The sequence below is a fragment of the Phalacrocorax carbo genome, chromosome 3 (assembly GCF_963921805.1).
Source record: "Phalacrocorax carbo chromosome 3, bPhaCar2.1, whole genome shotgun sequence".
Lineage (NCBI taxonomy): Eukaryota > Metazoa > Chordata > Aves > Suliformes > Phalacrocoracidae > Phalacrocorax > Phalacrocorax carbo.
In genome coordinates, this window is record NC_087515.1 from 93,377,353 (window position 1) to 93,398,828 (window position 21,476).

General features: G+C 38.5%; 1 protein-coding gene across 1 annotated transcript in view; it reads right to left on the reverse strand.

Moving 5' to 3' along the window:
* The window catches only part of MEI4 (meiotic double-stranded break formation protein 4), an 82,663-nt gene that overhangs the window by 57,097 nt on the left and 4,090 nt on the right, over positions 1-21,476 (reverse strand). The window contains exons 2-3 of the mRNA XM_064448634.1: positions 14,757-15,005; positions 1,572-2,128 (exon numbers count right to left, since the gene is read on the reverse strand). Coding sequence (XP_064304704.1) covers positions 1,572-2,128; positions 14,757-15,005 — 806 coding nt within the window. The remainder of the gene's footprint in view (positions 1-1,571; positions 2,129-14,756; positions 15,006-21,476) is intronic.

Consider the following 21,476-nt stretch of genomic DNA (forward strand, 5'->3'; position numbering starts at 1 on the left):
TGGATGTACTCCACCCTTCATTAATGATTTCTAAAAGCACTTTGCAGACTTGAAAGGTCCCTGATCTATGAGGATATTCTCTCTCATTTAAGATGTGACTCCTCTCACTTAAGCTTTGCTTTTCTTTCTGTCCTCTCCCCAGGTTCTTCCAATCACCAAGTAATTCCTCTCTGGATAACCTCTTGGTTGTGCTCCTCCAATTAACTTTTATTATTTATTAACTTCCCACTGGAATAGAGGAGGGGAACAGGTGGAAACACTGCACATCATCAACTATGAAGAAGTCCTTACTGAGTACCTGCTCAAGTTTTTGTTATTCTGTATCCTGTAGTCACACAAAAAATGAAAAAGAGTCACACCTGCATGACTCTATTCCTAATACCACACAAATGGTATGTATGCTCACATCCTTTCAATACACTGGCCAGGGACACCTCTAACTAAAAAGTATCACACCATGGTCACCCTGGTATTAGAGATGGACAGCTCTAGTCCTGGAAAATCTTCAGTATATGAAGTTTTCCTTCTGAATGCTTTCACTTTCCTACACTTAACCAAAACACAGGCATATCTTCCCCCCTTAGTTTGGTAGTAATATTTGATATTTACATTCTTGGGTAAATACTTAATACACAGCAAGTGGGATTCATCTTAAAATAACACAAATGGGTACATCTGTTCACAGGTATAGCAGATGTCTAGGCTCTCATTTTGCTAAAGACAAGTCTAGAGCTCATCCTAAAATAGGGACCTAGCACCTGGTCAGCATTCTTTAGGCTCCATGGATTATAGGGACATGGTCTTAATCTACTATCATGGTAGTGTAGTTACATACATGTGGACGCTAAATTGGTACATCTAAGTCTCAAACAATTCCACCATCATGCCTGTTCCAAGTTGCTCTAAAAGACAAAATGAAAACAAGAAGTCCTAAGACAGACGATGGAATTCACTACTTATGGGAAATCTTGTGAAGACAGACTATGGATATTTCAGCTGAATAAGGAAATCAACAATGATGCACGGAACAATGCAAAATGATGAATACAGGCAAAATGCAGCTCAGTCCTATCTGCTGTTTGTGCTGGGGACATGCCATTTCTGAATCCTTCATTCATTTGCTGACTTATTTTTAATACACAAATTTGCAAACGTCTAGAGAGTGACAGAGATCATCTGAGGTAAACAAACCTACTAATCGAGGTGTACAAGAAAGAACAAAAAAATTGTATAGTCATTATTTTGTGAATATCTACACTATATCTTCAGATAGCAAAAGAAATAATGTGGTTTTCTCCTGTATTTTCTATGAAGTTGTTTTAATCTGCCTTTTTAACAGTTTTTAACATCCTATACTCAGGAATAGACTCAAAGAACTTGCATGCATGAGCAAGGACTTTTTCAAATGCTGTAGAGCATTTATTGTCCATATCGCAAAAGAGAACAATTACAAATATCTGAGAAGCACTCTTCAAAATATAAGATGATCAACTAATATTTTAAAAAGTGTGGAAACCCAGGAGAATATCACAGTATGCTGAAATGATGTAGGAAAGATGTTTTAAACTTACCCTATTAACATTGCTGTTTCTTAAAATAATCTGAATTAGATTTTTCTTAAATTCTTCCAGCTTCTTGAAACACTTCTTCAAAACATGATTAGATAATTTAGTATCAGTTATTAAACCAATCAAAACACAAACGGCTTCAGTAAGAAAATTAGAAACTGGAAATTTAGGACTGTTGTAAAAAACAGTCAGTCCATCAAGCAACCGAGACACTGAATTGCATATGGTGAATGAATCATTCTCAAGCTCTGTGAAGTCTGCTTGAAGAATTCCTCCCTCTGACAGTTTTCTTATTTCAAGCAGATGTTGCAAAAACTGCACTGGAGCAGTCAGAGACTCCTCCTTGCTAGTACAGCAAAGATTTAATGGGGGAACTTTTTCCAACCAACGTTTAGAAGTGTTGCCATGCTCAGATTGGTGAAAATCAGAAGCTGTGCCTAAAGAATCAAATGCGTAGTCATTAGACATGTCACATCCAGAATCTTCTAGCTGGCTTGAGTAACTCACAGGGTTTATACATTCCTGATCCAGAAGAGTTTCAGCAGGGGCATCTGGTTTTCCTGAAATACAAATGTGAAAGTTATGTTTGTGTAATACTTAAATACATGCTTATAGAAAGTGTCGTATATCCTTCTCCTTTTGCTTCCATGCAAAAAATCATGTAATATATACATATGCTTGTTCCCCAAGAACTTCTCATGACTAGAATATAGCTGTGGAAGAATGTGACATTTTTAAATTAAAGTCAGAACTTTCAGAAGGTAGTCTCTATTTGTGAACAAGATGTTTTATGCTCATAGTAATATGACCAACAACTTTGAGTTTAAAATTCCTGATGTTTTTACATTTTCACATATATAATTTAAGTGGACATCTATACTCTCACTAATTCCCAGCGAAGGAAATGCATGTAAATTTCTGGCCTCCCAAATATTTTCACTACTTTTATTCTCAAGAATTCAGACTGTGTTTAAAAGACAGTGAAGGAATGTTACTACAAATGCATCAAATAAGATCTTGCCCTGTACTTGTACTCTTTCTCCCCAGGCCAGGTAAGGAATTCTAACAGAGTCAAAGTTGAACAGAACATTACACTTGAGCTGTTTATTATTTAACGAAGAAAAACATTCAGAATCAAAAATTTCTCTGGTCACCATCTATCTCTCATACAATCTTCTTCCTCAAAGACATACAAACTACATTACAGAAAGTATGCATTGCATTCATGCTATTGAATTATTTTTGTACACCATTGTAGAATCTCTTTCATCCTATTTCACGCATTAGATACATTTAAGTCAGTGCCTCTGGGCATAAACTCAGTACTAAGTGCCAGACTCCCTCTGTGCTACATTCTACCTATGCCAAAAGATTGCAGTCAAAACTAGCAAGAGACATTAGTGACGTAGAAGATGAACACACATAAACATCTCAGTGCCATGAGGCAAGGTTAGAACCCCATCTGACTAACTCCTGGCTGTGCCCTGCTTACTGGGACAAAGCCAGACTGCTGCTCCTCTTACTCCTAAAAAGCATGCACATACTGTTCATATTTTCCAAAATGATCCAAAGCAATACCGTACTCCTCTTTGTATTCTTAGATGAATAAAAAGATATTATAGATGGTTTGACCTGACAGGAAATAAATGTTATATTTCATGGCAACTTAAAGCATTTTTAACACAGAAAACATCACTAGGCCTCAATCTACAGTATTCTGTACACTAACGAAACACTACTCAAAAAAAGTTTATACAGACTTCATTAAATATCCAATTTCAAATGGAATTCTGACCATTACTTTAGTCTCTGAAAACATACCAGATCATCTACGGAGGGTACTACTACTGAGATCAAAACTGGAAACATTGTTTGTTTGTTTATTTACTGTTGAGTCTCATGCCTTTAACGTTCAGACATACTCAAAATTGAACAGGGCTGGTACCAACTGACTCACAATGAAAGGGCTAACTGTAGGGAAATCAACCAACATTTCCAGGAGGTAGGAAAAGCAGGGCTTGTAAGGCCAGCCTAGCATTTTATATATTAACACTGTTCCCAAATGCCCTACGTACCCAAATTTGGAAAGCAAGCAAAGCACACTTCCTGTGGTCTGACTCATAAAAACAGGCATCAGCCTTTCATATCTTCTCTCCCTAGGGTTTTGAGCAAAAGACATTGTAGAAGAAAAAAAATTGAAAGTTGTTTTTGGTGCTGCTTAAGGAAAATAAGCCCTTCTAGGGAATCCATCTACTGTGAGTTTCACTATGTGGATATTTTGTTCCTGATTTTAATCCCATGGGGCAATACGAAAATCGCTCATGAGGATGTAGTGCCAGGAGTCAAAAGAAGCAAAGCAAGAACTAGATGCAAAAAACCCGTATGTATGTTCGCCAATTTTCCTGTTGAGAGAAAAAAAAATAGCAGAGATGAAAGAAAGGAGAAGGAGAGAGAAATAAAAGGGAAGAATAATACAGAAATATCCATAGGAACCAAACTTAAGATGGTCCCCAAATAAAAGCAGCAGCACATACAATGAAACACTCCTACAAGTAGGAGACACTATTGCAATTACGCTTAGGTTCCTACTCACTGATATATCAAACTCCTGTCCCATTATGAACTTCCAGAAAACCCTGTTATAGTAAGTCCCCAATAGCAGCATATTTCTGTTCAACAAATAATACAAAATGCTTTAAACGTGTTCAGTCATTGATATAGTCTAGTCATCTGGGGAGGAGGTGGAAGTTATCTTTTAAAAAAGAAAACACCCACCAGGAAATACTCATTATTTCCCTCAAAATGACTAGAAACAGCTTACAATTTATTTGTTGAAAGAAGGTAAGCTAATCACTTTGTACTTACCTACTCTTTAAATGAGAAAACAGTCTTGATGTTACCACTATGTCGTTATCAAGTACAAAAAACCAAAACAGCATTAAGCCTGCCTCACACTAACAATCATCTTTAAATGGTAATTTCAAGAACATTTCACTATAAATATACTGGAACAAGAAATATGAAAATTTAGTATACTTGGTAAACTGTTGACAAAATTTACAATGCCTTTTTATAGGTAATGAAATACCTGTTCATGAGCAATTTTACAACTTCCTTAAATACATCCCATCAGATTCAGGAAATATTTAAACTGTTAATTCCTATTTAGGATTTTACGTCCTTACTACATTAAGATCCTCAGCTGAAGATCAGAATTGTGTGCTCCCCAAACAAAGCAAGATATGGCCGCAAGAAGAGCCTTGGGGTGCAAAGGCTGAAGACATCCCTCTACACATATTCCCCCCCACAGAAAGTGTCTGGCCTGAAAACCAGCAGTCATTCAAGGTAGCGACTTGTATACTGTGTATAGTATGTAAGCAAGGTTTGCAGGTACTTCTGTGAAGCATAAGAAGTCACACTGCTGTGGGACTGCAGAACACGGAGGTTTTTATCAGGAGAGTGAGATGCCAACAGATCTTAGTATTAGAGAGTGTGAAGTCTTCAGCTAGTCCTAAGTAAGCAGAGTCTGGCAAACACCAAAAACCCCCCCATTTCCCAGGTGAACTCTGTCGCTTCTGAATAGCCATCTTAACACAGACACCAAGACTCAGTTCAGGGACAAGAAAGGGAGGAGGAGCAGCCAGCTGCTTCATCAGGACAGGAAAACACCTTTTGTCTCCCCAGTGCACGTTGCCAGCAGTATATCATAAGAACTCTCAAAGCTGTGAAGAGACAGGGAATGACCCGGCTCCTGGTCCTACCCAAAGCAGAGTAAGAGAGGCGGCATTTGTAATATCCATGTAGCTGGAGGGGGGGTGGTGGAAAATGCTTTCTCAGACACCTGCCCTACTGGCTGTCACAGAGGAGACAGTGTTTGACTGAGGAAGGCCACATGCTATATGTAGTTCAAAATTTAAAAAAATGAAGAAGTGTCCTCAACTGATAAAACTGCTGTGGAATCATAAAATGGCCTTCAAATCTTTTGAAAAAACTTGAATTTTTCTGACACCTGCAGTTTTTTTGATACCTGGAGTTACACCACCAACAGGGATTGTAGAACAAAAAACAGGCTTGAAGGTGGCTGGTAAAAGAAACGAAGTGAAGACATGATTTGAATTCTGCAAAAAAAATTTATTCAGTGAGCACATGCATGGATTATCACTTGAAAATCAAAAATAATGACATTAGACATGTAAAGCTGTCTTAAAAATCAGTTCCAATTGACAGGCTCCGTTCCACCTCTATAAAAAAAGACAATTAAAAAAACTAAAAATGATACAATCTTAAAAACTCTTTGATGATACTGTATTCTGCTTTCCAAGTAGGTGTTCAGTCAATAACTTCTAAAAGGAAATGAAAACGTATGTGAAATTCACATTTTTTTCCTATTGCGTTCACTTCGCCACTTATGCATTTTTCAGGACTTTGTTATTCTTCATTTAATCTTCATTGACTGGTTTGTTACAAGCGTACTTTCCATGAGCAATCAATCAAGTTTATTCTCTTAATAAAACAAACCAAAAAACCAACCCTCCTTACACATATTAACTGTTTTCTTTACCTTTTCCTTCCTGTGTAAGCCTGTCTCTATTCTGCTGTTTTCATTACTAACCAAGCTGGCTGGTTGAAAAAAAACATCTCTCCTCCCTTATGAACTTCTGTGTGTTTAGCACACCATTGTTGTCCTGATCTGGAACCAAGCCAAACTTCTGTATATATCAAAGCAAAGAAATACTGTCTCATATATTTGAGCACTTTGAAATAACGGGGTGGGGGGAAGCTTCCAGGATTCTCCAAATGAAGTCATTTTAGAAGCTGTGTATCCCACACTCTGCTTCTGCATTTCCATGGGGTTCTGTTTAAAGCTAAAGTATTTCATGCTGACATACTTTGTCCCATTTAGGAATAATTTCACAGAAATTATTATAGGACTGAGTATCTAAAATTCTCAAATCAACTGTTCAATGCCAGGATTTAAATGCTTCTCGGAAGGCTTAGAAGCATGCAGTTCAATCTGTCAGGGATTTTGCTTACATAAAGCATCTAAACGTTTAGAATTCAGTAAGAACGGAGAAGGATTTTGAGGATATAAACATTCATTTTTAGAGGATTTCTGTAGAAGACAGCACAAATCTCTTGTAGTTCAAGTCAAATGAAGAATGCTTGCAGCAAAGATATGGAAGGATCGATAAACAGGTGACAAACATACAGATTTGGGTCAGTTACTGCTCATCAAGCAGCTTTCACAGCAAAAGATCTAAGATTCTTTACAATATTGACCATCTCAATTAGAGGACTGAAATTTGAGTTCTAAGCTAGATAGGGGATGTGTCAAGATATTAAGTGAATGTAGTGGTTTAGCCAGCAACTCAGCCCCACCGTGCCGCTCACTCACTCCCCCACTGGTGTGATGGGGCAGAGAATCAGAAGGGTAAAGCTCATGGGTTGAGATAAGAACAGTTTAACAATAACAACAACAGCAACAATAATGCAATGGAAAGGAAAACAAAGAAAGGCACAAAACCCAGGGTGGGAAGAAGGAGGAATGAACAACCCAAACAACCTGCATGTGACACAGCTGCTTACCACCCACTGACCCAACACTGCCAGTCCCTGAGCCACAACCACCCCACACACACCCCCACACCCCCTCCAACTGCCCCCATTAATATACTGGCCATGGTGTCACATGGTATGGAAGGAACATCCCATTGGCCAGTTGGGGTCAGCTGACTTGGCTGTGGCCCCACCCCTCCCAGCCTCTTGCCCACAGTGGCAGAGCATGGGAGGCTGGAAAGGTCCCTGACTACTACAGGTGCTACTTGGTGACACTGAGCTGCTGCTTAACAGCAACTAAAGCATCAATGTGCCATCGGCACTTTACCAGCTACAGTGAAGAGAATTAACTCTCTCCCAGCCAAAACCAGCACAGTAAGTTAAGGTTATCTATGAAAGTTACCTGTCTGAACTGGTAGTACTATGTTGTATTAAAAATGCTTTGCATTGTCAAACAAACTGAGCTTTGTTAAGAGACAAGAAGTATCAGCCAATGTAGACAGCAATGGTCTGGGTGCAACTGTAATGAGATGAAGGCTAAAATGAGGTGGACTCCCCAAGAAATCAGCTAGGGTGTGTATTCCTAAAAATGTCTCTTTTCCTGAATACAACATGGTATAAATGTTGGCTTTTGTGTTTATACACCCAGAAGCCCACAAACAAAGATCTGCTTGAGGAACTCAGATTATCTAAGTTTGAGTTAAGTTAAAGTTGCCCACAGAGGTTGTAGAATCTCCATTTTTCAGAGATACTCAGAAGCTGTCTGGACGTGGTCCTGCATGACTGACTGTACATGGCCCTGCTCAACCAGAGGGTTGGACAAGGTGACCTCCAGTGTCCCTTCCAACCTCAAACATTCTGTAACTCACCATTTCCAGAGAAAAATTTGATTGATCCTTAGCTCCCCGCAGCAGACTTACAGGCAAGAGGATACTAATTGCCATGGCCACACTTCACTAGTTTTTACCATATCTATTCAGTTTTCCCCAAAAACTATCATTCTGTTACCCAGAAGAAATTAATTTATACTACGCTATGAATCCCATTTGCTTTTATGAACCTTATTCCTAAAAATCACTATGCATCTTATCAGGAACTTGATCTATACAGGGAATTTATAAAATAATAGCAAACCCTTCCTCCTGCTAGGACAACTGGGTTGGTTTTGCTTCTGAATGGGTTCCTTAATCAGAAACCTGGAAAAAAAAGGGTGTTTCTTGGGTCCCTTTGCCCCAAGTATGTGCTTAGAACAGCTGTAGCAATCTGATAAGACAGACAGCATCTGTTTTCAAAGGAAGAAAGTTTCCACAACCAAAACAGACCTGTTATCCATGGAAGGAGCAGTACTCTGAGATTTCAATGAATCATTACACTCCAGCTGGTGCTTTTTCCAGATTGCAAATTAACTTATTTAATTATCCTGAAAAGGCCTCAGCTTTCATAAGGTTCCCCATTGTGTCACTACAATTATGGGGAACAGATTTATCTCATCATCATATTCCAAGAGCCATATTCCCATAAATCTGTGCTAAACACATTTTAGCTCCATTTTTGTCATCTCACGTATCTGTTCTCAATTTCTTTCTCCCCTCCTGAAAAATTAAAATACTTTTTAGGTTGTGACACATTACTTGCAATGCTGCCTACTTGCATTAGTACCACTGGTAGAAGCATGGGAGTACACTAGTACACTTAAGATCGCAATGACAGTTCATTTTTTAAGTACTGTCTGCCTGACACCATCATGCCTTAGACAAAATGCTGAGATGATGGTTAGACTGGGTTCCTCTTATAGATCTGTATGAAGAGAAGGCCACTTTTTGGGTGGGGGGCAGAGGGAGGGATGAAGAATCTCTTAATGCAGAAACATCACATCCCTAAGCACAGATAAAAATAATCAGATCTGTTTTCCATGGTGACATCAAACTAAGTGTTGACTGCTGCCCAATGAGGAATCGTCTCACCTTGGAAAAAGGAAGCTAGAAAAAGAAAGAAGGCAAAGATTCCCCTCAGAGGCTGACAATTCCTCTGCAACTGTTGTTCTGTTCTTCTGGATTCCTTGCTTCCTGCCAAATACCGGGGAGGGGGGGGAAGTAGTGACAGGACACAGCAAGCTATAACAGCAGCTCATTCAAACATACTGACTTGAAGAAATAGCTTTTACATAAACATACCATGATAACTTGGAAATTCTAGTCTATATTCCTCTACCTTACTACTATGCCATTGGAACGAAAATCTTTACTACATGCTATTCAGGGCAGCTGTAAACATTTCACATAATTTCACCTTCTTTCTGGGGAGGGAAGTAATTTCTCCTAATAGACTACTATGTTTTTATCCTTGTTATTCATTCTGATCTGGATTGCTGCTCCCTCCACTAACAAGCAAGATTCCTTTATGAGACTGCAGATACATATTCTCTGAGAAATCTGCATATGTTTTGGTCTGATCTTTCTGAATTCATCTGATTGGTTCCTCTTTGAAAATGAGCTTAAAAAAATTTTATTATCAATTATGTCCTCCCACCACTCCTTTTAATGTAAGCAGGCAGAGGAAACATCACAAGTTAAGTTATTTAAGTCATGGTGAAGAATTTTGCCCTTTCAGAGGTTTGAAATCAAATTATTCAGAAAAGATTTTGACTGGCTATCACTCTTCCTGCTCTCACCAAAGCAGGACTTACCTGATCCCTCCTTTGCCTACTGAGGCTTGAAGCTGAGTAGCCAGAGTTTCTGCCTCTCCCTACTGAGCAAGAAACACCCACACCATGACTTATAGAGAAGTGGAAAGGGAAAAGATGGCTGGAATCTGTGGCCCAAAACAAGGCTGCTGGTAAACTGGAGTTTTGTATCATTTATCATTAGTTTTACTTCAGCTGATTAGCTGGTTGGTTCCAATTCTATATGCTTCTGTTTTTGCAGTAAGTCTGAGCTTCCAACAAGGAGAAAGGAGACTGAAGAGTCTTCATACGGATCTACAAAGGAAATCGCTCCCTTTTTCTACATGCACAACCAAATACCTCAGGAAACACTGAGTTAAGGAGCGAAGCAAATCATACAAAATTCTTTTTGTCTCTGGCTCTTATTCCCTAAAGAGATACAAGTTGCTTCAAATGTCTTGACACCAGAAGCAGAATTTAGGGGACAGTACCCTGAGAAGTCAAATGCAGCCTTAGGACACAGTTAGAAATCATTCACTCACATTAATCACATTCTGACTCAGAGTTGATCACTTCCCTAAACATATACATGCACTATGGTAGAGCGGGCTGGCAGCCATATGCTACTGTGGAGGCCTAGAACACAGGAGGGGACTTCAGGGCATGGCAGATGAGGTCTTGCCTAAATGATTTATAAAAGGAAGAATAAACTAAATGTTAAAAAAAATAAAGGGGGGGGGGGGGGATCTGGGTTTTTTTATTATTATTAGAAGAGCAAGCGGTTCAGTAAATTCCTATCCACTGCATAAGAAGGGAATAATTGGAAACAAGATTGAAGGTAAAGCTAAGGAAGAGAGAATACATACTCCATACTAGTTTTGCTAAAAATATACCCTGAATAACTGATTTGGAACCTTTCAAGAGTATCAGCCTAAAGCAACCCAGGCAATAAACATCTATCCTCTAAATTGTCATTCCTAAAATACGTGCTTGGCAAAAAAAGGGTAGAGTACTGCATTTATGCCTTCTTAGGTTGGTGTAACAGCTGCAGGCTTTTCAGATCTCTTTAACAGAGGCTGCCAAGAAACAATATGATTGTTGATTTGATGAGCTGATAACAGCTAATGAATTTGTCTTAGAGGGCAGGTGCTTCAATCCATGAATCTATCAATTCACCAATGTTTTGTAAGACCCTTTGGCTTTTCATGTAGTTCTAAAGCAAAGTTTCAACAGAATGCTCAAATATTTTATATTCTTATACTTGGAAAAACACCAACGAGTTTCTCTCCTCCTCTCTGAAATTTCCATCTGAATCAAAGAAAGGCCAGAAACTTTGACTAAATATGAAATTTGATTTTTTTTCTACCCATGGGCATAGTTGTCAGGACAATACTGGTAAGGTGAAAAATAATGAACAGACAATTACAAAAAGATTTCCTTCTCCTCCTTGGATGGCTGGCATGCAGCCAAAAGCACCACTACGTAAAAGGAATACCACTGTCCTTGTACTCAGAAAGACAGCTGCACATAAAATCAATATAGGAACTTCCAAAACACAGCACAGTCAGGGAATGTATACCACAGCAATTTTCTAAACAACACATTAAACTGTAACAACCCAAACTACCAAACAGTTCACCTGTAGCAAAGCATATTCCTCCCCATCAGCAAGGAACACAAACTTTTTTAGGGTCTCTGAGGACAAAGAACTAGTGAGATGGGACAAAAATAATTTAGACAACATATCTTCAAGAACAGATACTTTATTCTTTCTCCCTCATGTGCTTGTGCATCCATACTGTGTGTGACTTTATGTGGAGAAGGAGAACAGGCATCAGCTTCAAAGAGCTTACAAATTTCTCACGTCAGGGAAATTAAACTCCATGGACAGTCTCTAATCATTCCTGAAGCCTCCTAAAGACCTACTACTATTATTACAAACAGCAGGTGGAAGAAAGCTCTCACACTCAGAATGCAGAGCAGGGAAGATACAGCTGCAAAGGAAATCTTGGCTGAAGGACTCTACTCTTCAGCTCTCAATAGGGAGCAGCAGACACAAACGCAGTATCTGATCCTTCGAGATTTTCCAGTGGTGGAATTTGTGGAACTCTGGTATTCTTGCATCTACAGAGTTGTTAAGCAGAACACAAGAAAGCCAAAGAAAAGCTGAGAGTTTGAATTCTTCTAAGAGGTCACATTGTTTTAAGCAGAACAGCAACTCCAAAAATAAGGCTGGAGAAATGAGCGGAGAAGGAAAAGAATACATATCTGTAGATTACCTGGCCCTAAGAACAAGCCCAGTTATCCTCGGCCCTAATGAGAACTTCTTTGGTGTGATATTAGGTAGTAAACTTGTGCAATATACCATCAACAAAAAACAGTAACAATGGCTTGATGGATCTATAGTAGCCTTCAGGTGAATAGGATGGAACACCACGTATACCACTTTTCCCCTCAACTTAGATTCAAGCTCCTTGAACCTTCCTATCTCAGCAGTAGCCAATGCTTAACTTCTAATCAACACGGGCTTGAAAAAATCTCAAAACTAGCACAACATACAAGAGAGCAGATGTCGTCAGTGGTAGAGCAGCCCCTATTTCAGGTAGGTTTTGCTTCTACGACCATCTTCCTCTAAATGTCACAGAATGGTTTAGGTTGGAAGGGACCTTTAGAGGTTATCTAGTCCAACCCCTCTGTGCATGTCAACCACAGGTGCTCTGCTCTTAATATACATCATCAGCTGGATCATCAGAAGAGTGCAGAGATATCACCAACAGATAGCCCATTAGGTATCAGTAACAATCTTTCTTTACTCAAAAGCAAGAGACTGAGCATTTGTCTCCAATGTGACTGTAACCATGAATGCTCACTCATCAGTTACATCCGTCTGATGAAGAACATCTTTCCAAAATAACATATGGCTCAAATCCATTATCAGAAGAGTTCACGCAATACCAAGGTTTAAGGAGGGGGGAGCTGGGGGTGGCAGGGGGGAGAAGCAGCAACAAAACCCCAAAACAGTCAAAAGAAATATTACAAAAAATGGCTGTCTCAGACTTCAGGAGCTCAAAAGTGTCCTTTCAATGTTACAGAAAAGCTGTATGAAGAAGTAGATATTATGATACAGTTCAGATTTCCCACATATTTTTGTCCTGTTACACCCATGCAATTCAGAGAAACTAAAGGGGAAGACTATGCCTTACTCCTCTTGGACAGCATGTGATGCAGGTGGGGCTGATGTAAACTTCCATAGCTATTTCAAATGTCAGAAGGTTTTCTGTCTAACAGGTTTATCAACAGTGAAATCATAAACAAACATTTGAAGGGAAAATAGTGTGTAATGCTACACACTAATCCTTCAAATTAGTACGGTGTTGGTTTTGTACCCTGGAGAAACTGAAGTAATATAGAAGGACTGTAGATACCACATACCTCTACTATTATTTATGATTCCATTAGCTAAACATAGACTGAAATTAAAGTTTGACTTCACTGAAAAATGAAGCTTGGTCAGCTGCTCAAGGTATTTGGACAGGCTGCTGAGACCATACAAAAATGAAAAGAACTATCTATGAAGAACAGCTTATTGAAGTGATTTGGGAACCGTGGGACTTCTTCTAAGCCACTCAGTCTATTGCTCGCAGAATGGAGAGGGACATCCTTTGTGGACAATTCACCATACGCATATTAGTGAATATTGCAACGGGTCAAGCGAACTATAAACTGTAGAGTAAGCCTGCTATTTACCTGTACAGACAATGATGAAAGCACAGAAAATTTAATGCAGCTGTAGAAATCTGAAATGATACCAGATTTATCACATTTGAGGTCTCTGAAGAAACTGGACTGTGACTAGGGCAGTGAAAATTAACATCCTTTGGAAGAGGTGTTATTCACCAGAGACAGTTGTTTTTCTCTGTCTGTCTCGCAACTAGAAGAGCTTATTTTGGCAAGTGAGATCTCAGTATTGCTCAGTTCAACAGCTTGGGGTGAAGAATCTTTAAAAAGTTAGACATGGAACACAGAAGCTGCAGATTAATTTATTTCATTTCTAGTGTTTGATATGTTCTACTTAACCCACAATTAGAATATCCTGTCCAAACATTAGATGTTAATAAATCAATCCTGATCATATGCATTATATGCAACCAGTTCTTCACAACATTAAGACACCTGCTGCAAAGAGTAGCTTGAAAGTTACTTTTACTGTTAAATTAACTTCATGTTTCAATAGGTTGCAAAGAACAGACACACAAACAATAACTAAGTATGAACAGTCATTAAATCACTTCTCTAGAAAGGTCTATTAAAAAAAAAAATCATTAGGACTTCTAACTGAAGTCTAATACATGCGCCCTCTCAGCCAAATTTAGAACCCAGAAATCTTCACAAGACAATAAAAAAGCTACTGTTTCAGTACAAAAGCATTCCAGTAAAGCCTCATCAAGTTTTCTATCAGGGAACCTTCTAAAAATCTCAACTTATAAAGCAACTAGCTAGACATTTTTATTTTAGAGATCCCCTCAACAGTAAACTGTCTCCTTCAGCTCAGAGTATTTCGACCTCCATCCCCTTGGGGAATGTCTCCCCAGAGCCTGGAGACATCCTCCACTGCCTAATTTCCAAACTCATCCATTGATTTCTTGGAGCAAGAATGCCTCACTCCACATGCACAGGTCAAAGAAACAATGCTGTTTGAGCTCATCATTTGTTTTTTTCCATATTCTTTACCTAACAGCTTTCCTGAATCCTACAATATCAGACTCACAATATTTTATCATGTCATAATAAATATTCGCAGTTTCCACAGTCTAAATACACTAACAGAGATAGCAGAAATACAGTCCTTTGCCTGCCCAACCTTCCCATTATACATATTAGGAATTCATGCTTTCAACACATCAGGCTTAAATTCTGATTTTAAGCATCTTTGAAGTGTAACATAGTCAGAAATTATTTCAGGAACTTACCATTTTCCAGACAGAATCTCGGACAGATCTTGTTCAAAAGAAGTTCCTGACGTAATCGAAGAACTTCAGCTTCCAGCGCTTCAACTTTCAATTTCCATCCAAAATCTTGTTCGGATACAGTTTTGGCAAGGTGCTCAGTGTATTCTTTGCAACTCTTCCCTAGTGGTTTTGAGTGGATAATTGCAAAAGCCAAAGCTAGTTTTGATATTTTCAAATACCAAACTTGATTTTCTCTTCCGCCTTTGATTTCTATTACATTAGAAAAACAGAAAACAAAAAAGTAATTTTGCTATGACTCTATTAAGCAAATTATGCACAGTATTTTCTTACCTTTGGAAACTGTTCAACAGTAACACCAATTATTTTATTTCTAGCACATTCCTAAATCATCAAGAGTAGAAATATAAGCATGTGTGCACAATGAGAATAAAACATACATAAGCTGTGCTCCAGCTATAACAATAAAGTTCAGGCAGAGTTCGAAAATAATTGTGGAAATAGCAAGCACTTCAAACAGGTTTATTCTAGCAAAATTTTAAATGCAAACGTTATGTCCACTAAAATAAACACCAAAAAAACCTAACCTCAAAAAAGCCCTCACTCCCTACCCCCCAAAATAATCCTAAGCCCATGACTGAAGAATGCATATGGGTTTGTTTATACTTAGCTTAAACACAATATATATGCTTTCTTGAAAATCTGCCAAAAGGTCCCAGTGCTCAAAGATAAAACTTCTGAGGTTGTAGTTAGTGTCTGGTTTTGGACACCTGGTATTGCACTTGCACTTCTAAGTCTACATTAAGCCTCAAGCTTGCAGAAAGGTCTACGCATACAGCTTCAAATTGATGCAAGTGTCTAGTAAGATAAGTGAAGAAGACAGTTTTATCAGCTCTGTTACAAACAGTGAGGACAGGGCAAAAGTCATTATAAGCGTCAGAAGAATAAAAGATTTATCTAGATGGTTATGTCATGGGTAACAGCACAGGACCTAGGAATGGAAAAGGAAAAAATAAAATTAATAATAATAATACCCAGCCTAATTAGCAAAGATTTTAATTCCCTACCATTTTCATTCAGTAGTTCAATTTGTTTTCTTGAAAAAATACTACTTCCAGAATACTAATAAAAAAAATAAAAAAAAAAAAAATCACTTCCCACACTTCTGTCCTGGCCTTGACATCTGAAAGTTGTTCATAATACTATTTTTTTCTTGTTATCCAAGAAAACTGTAGGCTAAGCACTATAATAAGTTGTGTTTAGTACCTCTGAAATAGTCACAGCGTAAGTTTGAATATAGGTATTTTATGTCATCCTGTAACCAGATGACCTGCTATCACTAAGCTGACTTCCTCCTTTGGTTCTCCTCAGCTTTGGACAGTACGTTGTAAACCATCACATATTTATTTATCCACTGGGGGCACTTACAGGAAGTGCTGCCTTTAAATATTTCTTTCACCTTTCAAATACTTCTGAAATGCACAAACAATTCCTGTACATTCCTTGTACACTGCCAATTCAGACACACCAGTCAGTTACACTTTGAAACGTACAGGGCGCAAGGGATAAGGCTGCAAATATTCCTTGGGAGCTATCTACCTGCAGCTATGTTTCAAGCTACTGTTCTCCACTTGAAACACTATGTTCCTGTCCTGTGTGTGGGCAAAAACACAGTCCAAGCCACCAGTGCACTCTTAAAGCTAATGAAAGGGTAAACGCTTAGAAACAGAACTGTACTATCTATACCACTCCTTAAAGCAGTTATATATTAAATAAACAGTACTTTTTGCAAAAAAATCTTCCTTGTAAAAAAAATAAAAAAAATTCTATTTTTCCATTCATATCTAAGAATTCCAGTGAAAAAGCAGAAGTTCATTCTCTCAGCCTCCAAGGATCAGCACCTCTGTGGGACAAACCGATGTAGGACTCGTTTGCCTTATACATCAAAGGAAATGTTTTGCAATTACAGAACCATATAGGTAATTAAACTGCTGTGACTGAAATGAAATACTCTTCTTTCAGTGTGGTTCCATTAAGTAGTAGCAGTAAGGTATCCAAAATCTTTGGCTTTGAACCTGAAAGGTGCTCCCCAGATTATCTTGTCTTTGTAATAGAGATTTTGCCCAGATACCACTCAGTGTCTGTCAAATTTCATTCTTACAAAGCTCCTCTACACAGCTGAGCCACAAATTAAGGCAGGCAGAAAGATATCTTAAAAATGGATTGCACTGCTCATTTATCATTTTGGTATCTCCAGAGACTACTTGCAAAAGCTTTCTGATTCACCTCCTTTTAAAAAAGGACAAATAAAGATTCACTTTGTGCTTTATTACATGCTTTGTCAGTACTAGCATTTTGCTTTACATTACATTCCGAGAAGTTTCAGAAGGACCAACACTCCAGTATGCGTGAGAAAACAGTACTTAATTTCAGCATTTCATGAACGTTCAGGTGCCTTTTATCATTACAGGGTCACCATCAATACCTTCTTTTCTATCATGCTCAGGTTTTTTTTCTACTCACATGACATACCATTACAAAGAATAGTCAAAGTTATCTGTTTGATCACTGATACTTTACCACTAGGCACTTTACACATCTCAACCTGCAACTCTAAATCAAGTGATTTAGGGTCCAAAAAATCCCCAATAAAAAGAATCTAATAATTAGACAAGTATTACAAGGAACAGGACCAGAAATAGTTGAGACTGAATTTCTACAGCTCAAGGAAATTTAGAAGTGTGAAATGCTACTGTAGTAGTATTTTTAGCTACTTATTACCAAACTAAAGGGAGTCACTTTCCTACTTTGTTTTAAAGGGGACTACTGTATTTTAAGCAGAGTAAAAACCTTAGTGCACATGCTTATAATACAGCACAGAAAAGCAAAAGGTTCTTTCACTCTCAACATGCCAAAATGCTATTTCCTAATGGAGATGTATCCGTAATAAATCACATAAACCACAGTATTGTACCTAATTTTGCTTTAAAACACAATCATCAAAGTCTTAACTAGCATTCCACCTTAACACTTAGGACATACAGTTAGGTAATGAAATTTGGATTTTGAGGGAGGCCTTTTTCTCTTTGACATCTTATACAGACTCACTTCTAGAGTGTATTGCCTTACACTGAATAAGTTTAATGAAGTCCTCTTATTCTGGAGAAAAATAATCACTCCTTTTCTGGAATAATTACTTGTAGAGATGCTGTTAAAAAAAAAATAAAGGCAGCACAGATCACAAAGTTGGTTCTCCTTGGGAACAAGACACAATCAGAGCAGTTTTTGGAGAAGAAATTCTGTTGGCCTCTCAAAATCTCAGTTTAAAACATGCATGTATTTCCAGAAACAGTAGATTTTATAAAGATTTTATAGAGAATATACTGCTCTTTCACTTCCTTTCTATTACTGTCACTATCGCCATTTCTCATTTCTTCTTTTATGATCATGAAGAGAGTAGTTTGTGGAATGAAAAACAGGAGTTTTAAGAGTTGATTCATGTTCTTCCACAGTTGTGTAAAGGGACAACTGCTCTCTCAGAAACCACTGTAAAAAATCTAGAAAAAAACTCACTGGATGATGTTAGAAATATGGGGATACTGGCCAACTGTGCATTAGCAAAAACTGCACAGCAATCTTGCTCTCAGGAAGTGCTGCACCAAAGACCACCAAATGCAAATGCATTCCACTAAAAGCATATTGGCAGCTAAAGAGTTTTATCAATAATATTTTTGCTCATATCAGCACAGAACTGACACCAATGGTTAGGTAGAAAAAAGGTTGAGAACTAAACCAGAAATTTGCCTTCATCAGGAGTAGTACCAGGACAAGAGCAGAAAGAAGTCACCAGTCTAACCCTAGGTACCAACGCCAAAATGATGTCCTACAGGAACTGGAAGGATCAACAATTATCCACCAAAACACATCTGGTACCCAAGTAACTCAGCAAGAATAACCACTGGATAACAGGGCACGGCACCTTAACAACAGCATCCAGTGACAAGTTTCTTATGCAATCCCCTAAATCCACAGTCTGATACTGGAAGTGCGCTCCGAGAACAGGATCAGCTAAAATCGTGATCAAACAGGACTGGGCCTCCAGATTTCCGACACATGAGAGACCCCGCCGCGTCGCTCCAGCCTTCTACCTCTTATGCAGGGAGAGGGTACTGAGGGCCCACAGCCCCACCAAGGTCCTAGCCATGGAAAGCAGTTGAGTAATCATTCAGCTGCTGAAATAATTACAAAACTAGTCATGAGCTGTCCTGTACAGCTCTGTGTTTGATAACCAAGGGGAACTAAGAGGTAGTGTTAAGATCCTTTGAGGACCTTAGCTATAAACAGGGTAACAGAAAGAACCAGGGAAAACCTGATTCATAAACACTACCCTACTCCACCAACCTGCCACTCCTGCTGTTTTGCAACTGGCATTTGATGCAGCAGCACCTACTACACCATTAACTGCAGCAAGATATCTTTCTAGTCCCACCTTTGTTTTGACGCTGTCTGCAACATGTGAAGAGGAAATAATTCCCGCTAATTAGAAAAAATCCCCACTATTTTCAGATTACAACCTTTTTAGTTTGTTTTCTTCTCAGTCAGAAACTTCACATATTCAACTCCATTACAAAGGTCAAAGGTTTCACATTATTGGTTAAAAAACCCTGAATAATTAAAATAATTTTTATTAAAACACTGAAAACATCCACTAAAGCCATGAAACTTGCATCTAAACTTAAACCATTCATTAAGGTCATCTTAACAACCTATAAAATCTGTTTCCAAAAAACCTGCAACCCCACAAGAGGGCTGTTTATGCACCTTGCTAGGTAGTGGTCCCCACTTTCATACTGATAACACGTTGTCAAAGTCTGGAAGTTGAGGTCAAACACATGACATCTTCAAGAAACAAAGCTAATTTCTTGAGCCCACTACCGGCGCAAAAGCATCCCTTCCTCCCCTAGCACTCCCTTAGCCATCAGAAGATGCTTTTCTGCTCTTACCTCTTGCTTCTTTTTTCACTGTTAACTACACACAACTGAACAGCCCAGTCTCTGAGTGCACAGCAGTTGCCTTCGCTGCTGAACACAACACCAAATTAAGTCTCAAGAGGAAAAAAAAACACTCCTGGATGCTAGCCGTTTTTTTTTTTACCTCATGCCAGAATTGCACTAGTGTCAACAACAGGCTCACAGGGATAACAATGATTTTCTGTCTTTAACACAAGTGCAGGGGTGATCACTTCATTATTCTTTACATCAGTACATGTGAACCAGAGGAATCAGCCTCCCAAACAGGATTAACCTAGAAAGGGGTACAATTAAGTCTGGAATCAGATCAAAATGGAATGCTCCCTGAGGAAAAACCCAGTGTTCTTGGGATGAGCCTTGGGTGGGCCAGCTCCTGGGCCCACACTCATTGGCATCTCTCAGCCAGCCCTGGGTTCCTCTACCCAGAGGAACAGCAGCATGTGTCGCACCCGGCCATCAAGGGGTGGCCTACTCAGTTTGCACAGCTGAATCCTCAGGTTTAGAGTTTTTAACAAGTCTTTTGGGGTGTTCTGTGGTAAGGGAAGTGAACAAGATTAGATAATTTACCTTTCCAAGTGCTACATAGTTTTCTGACTGACCTTGGAAAAAGGGAAGTCACAGAGTGATGGGGGAACGGGGATAAGTTCTACTGAGATTTAAAATTATAAGGCACCACAAAATAAAACCAAAACCTAAACTTGTTTGAAATAATTCAGCATTTGAATAATACTCATGTCACAGGATTGTACACCTTAGGCACTAAGTTCGCCCATGAAATTTATGGCTAATAATGGAAGAAACTTCTTCAAATGTCATAGGCAAAACCTTAGAGCTTACAACAAGACGTTTATTTGTTATTCAACTCATTACCATCTAAGATTGAACATTTTAAAAATTAATAGAGTAAGACACAAAATAGGCTGTAACTCATTTAACTTCCAGGCCGTTCAAGGGCTCAGTTTTCTTCAGATTTGAAATAGATGCGATATATAAAAGGATTTGTCAGGACAGAAACAAATTGCCAGTCACCACTACTACACAGCTACAAATCTTCAGACAGTCCTAAATAAAAATAAGTAACAAATATCAAAAAAAAAAAAAAAGGTTTTCCTTCTAAATTTAAGTGTATGGTCAGTCTTTAATGGCACAAGCTAACAGGAAAAACAGGGGGTTTTGCCATGAATTTTACTTTCACTAGTCTGTCAATTAAACACTGCAGATAAAGGTGAAAACATTACCCACATCTTTGTAACCTCATTCTGCATCACACAATAGCATTGTTCAATGCTATTCGAGATATCAACCCATTATAACGGAACACAATACGGGTCACAAAATAATGCGAGTGCTCTAGCGGAACTGGGCTGAGCTGCACATACATAAGGCCATAACATTAAGCAAGAATAAAATAAACTTGATTTAATTGGTATGCCTAACATAATACTGTCTTTCATGTATACAATAATGATAATGGGAGAGCTGCATAATCACGATGAACTGAAGTACATCTTGTGTTCCAATTAAGCAGCTTTTATTGTAAAAATGTGTATTGAACCAAGGCTACTCCACAGTGTCATCTTTAAACAACCTGTACTCATAAGACACAAAGGTACATAATGTTGACATACTTACTCAGGGAAAAACTTGGTTTTACTACCCAAACAATACCTCCAGCATATTTTTTCTTTCTTTT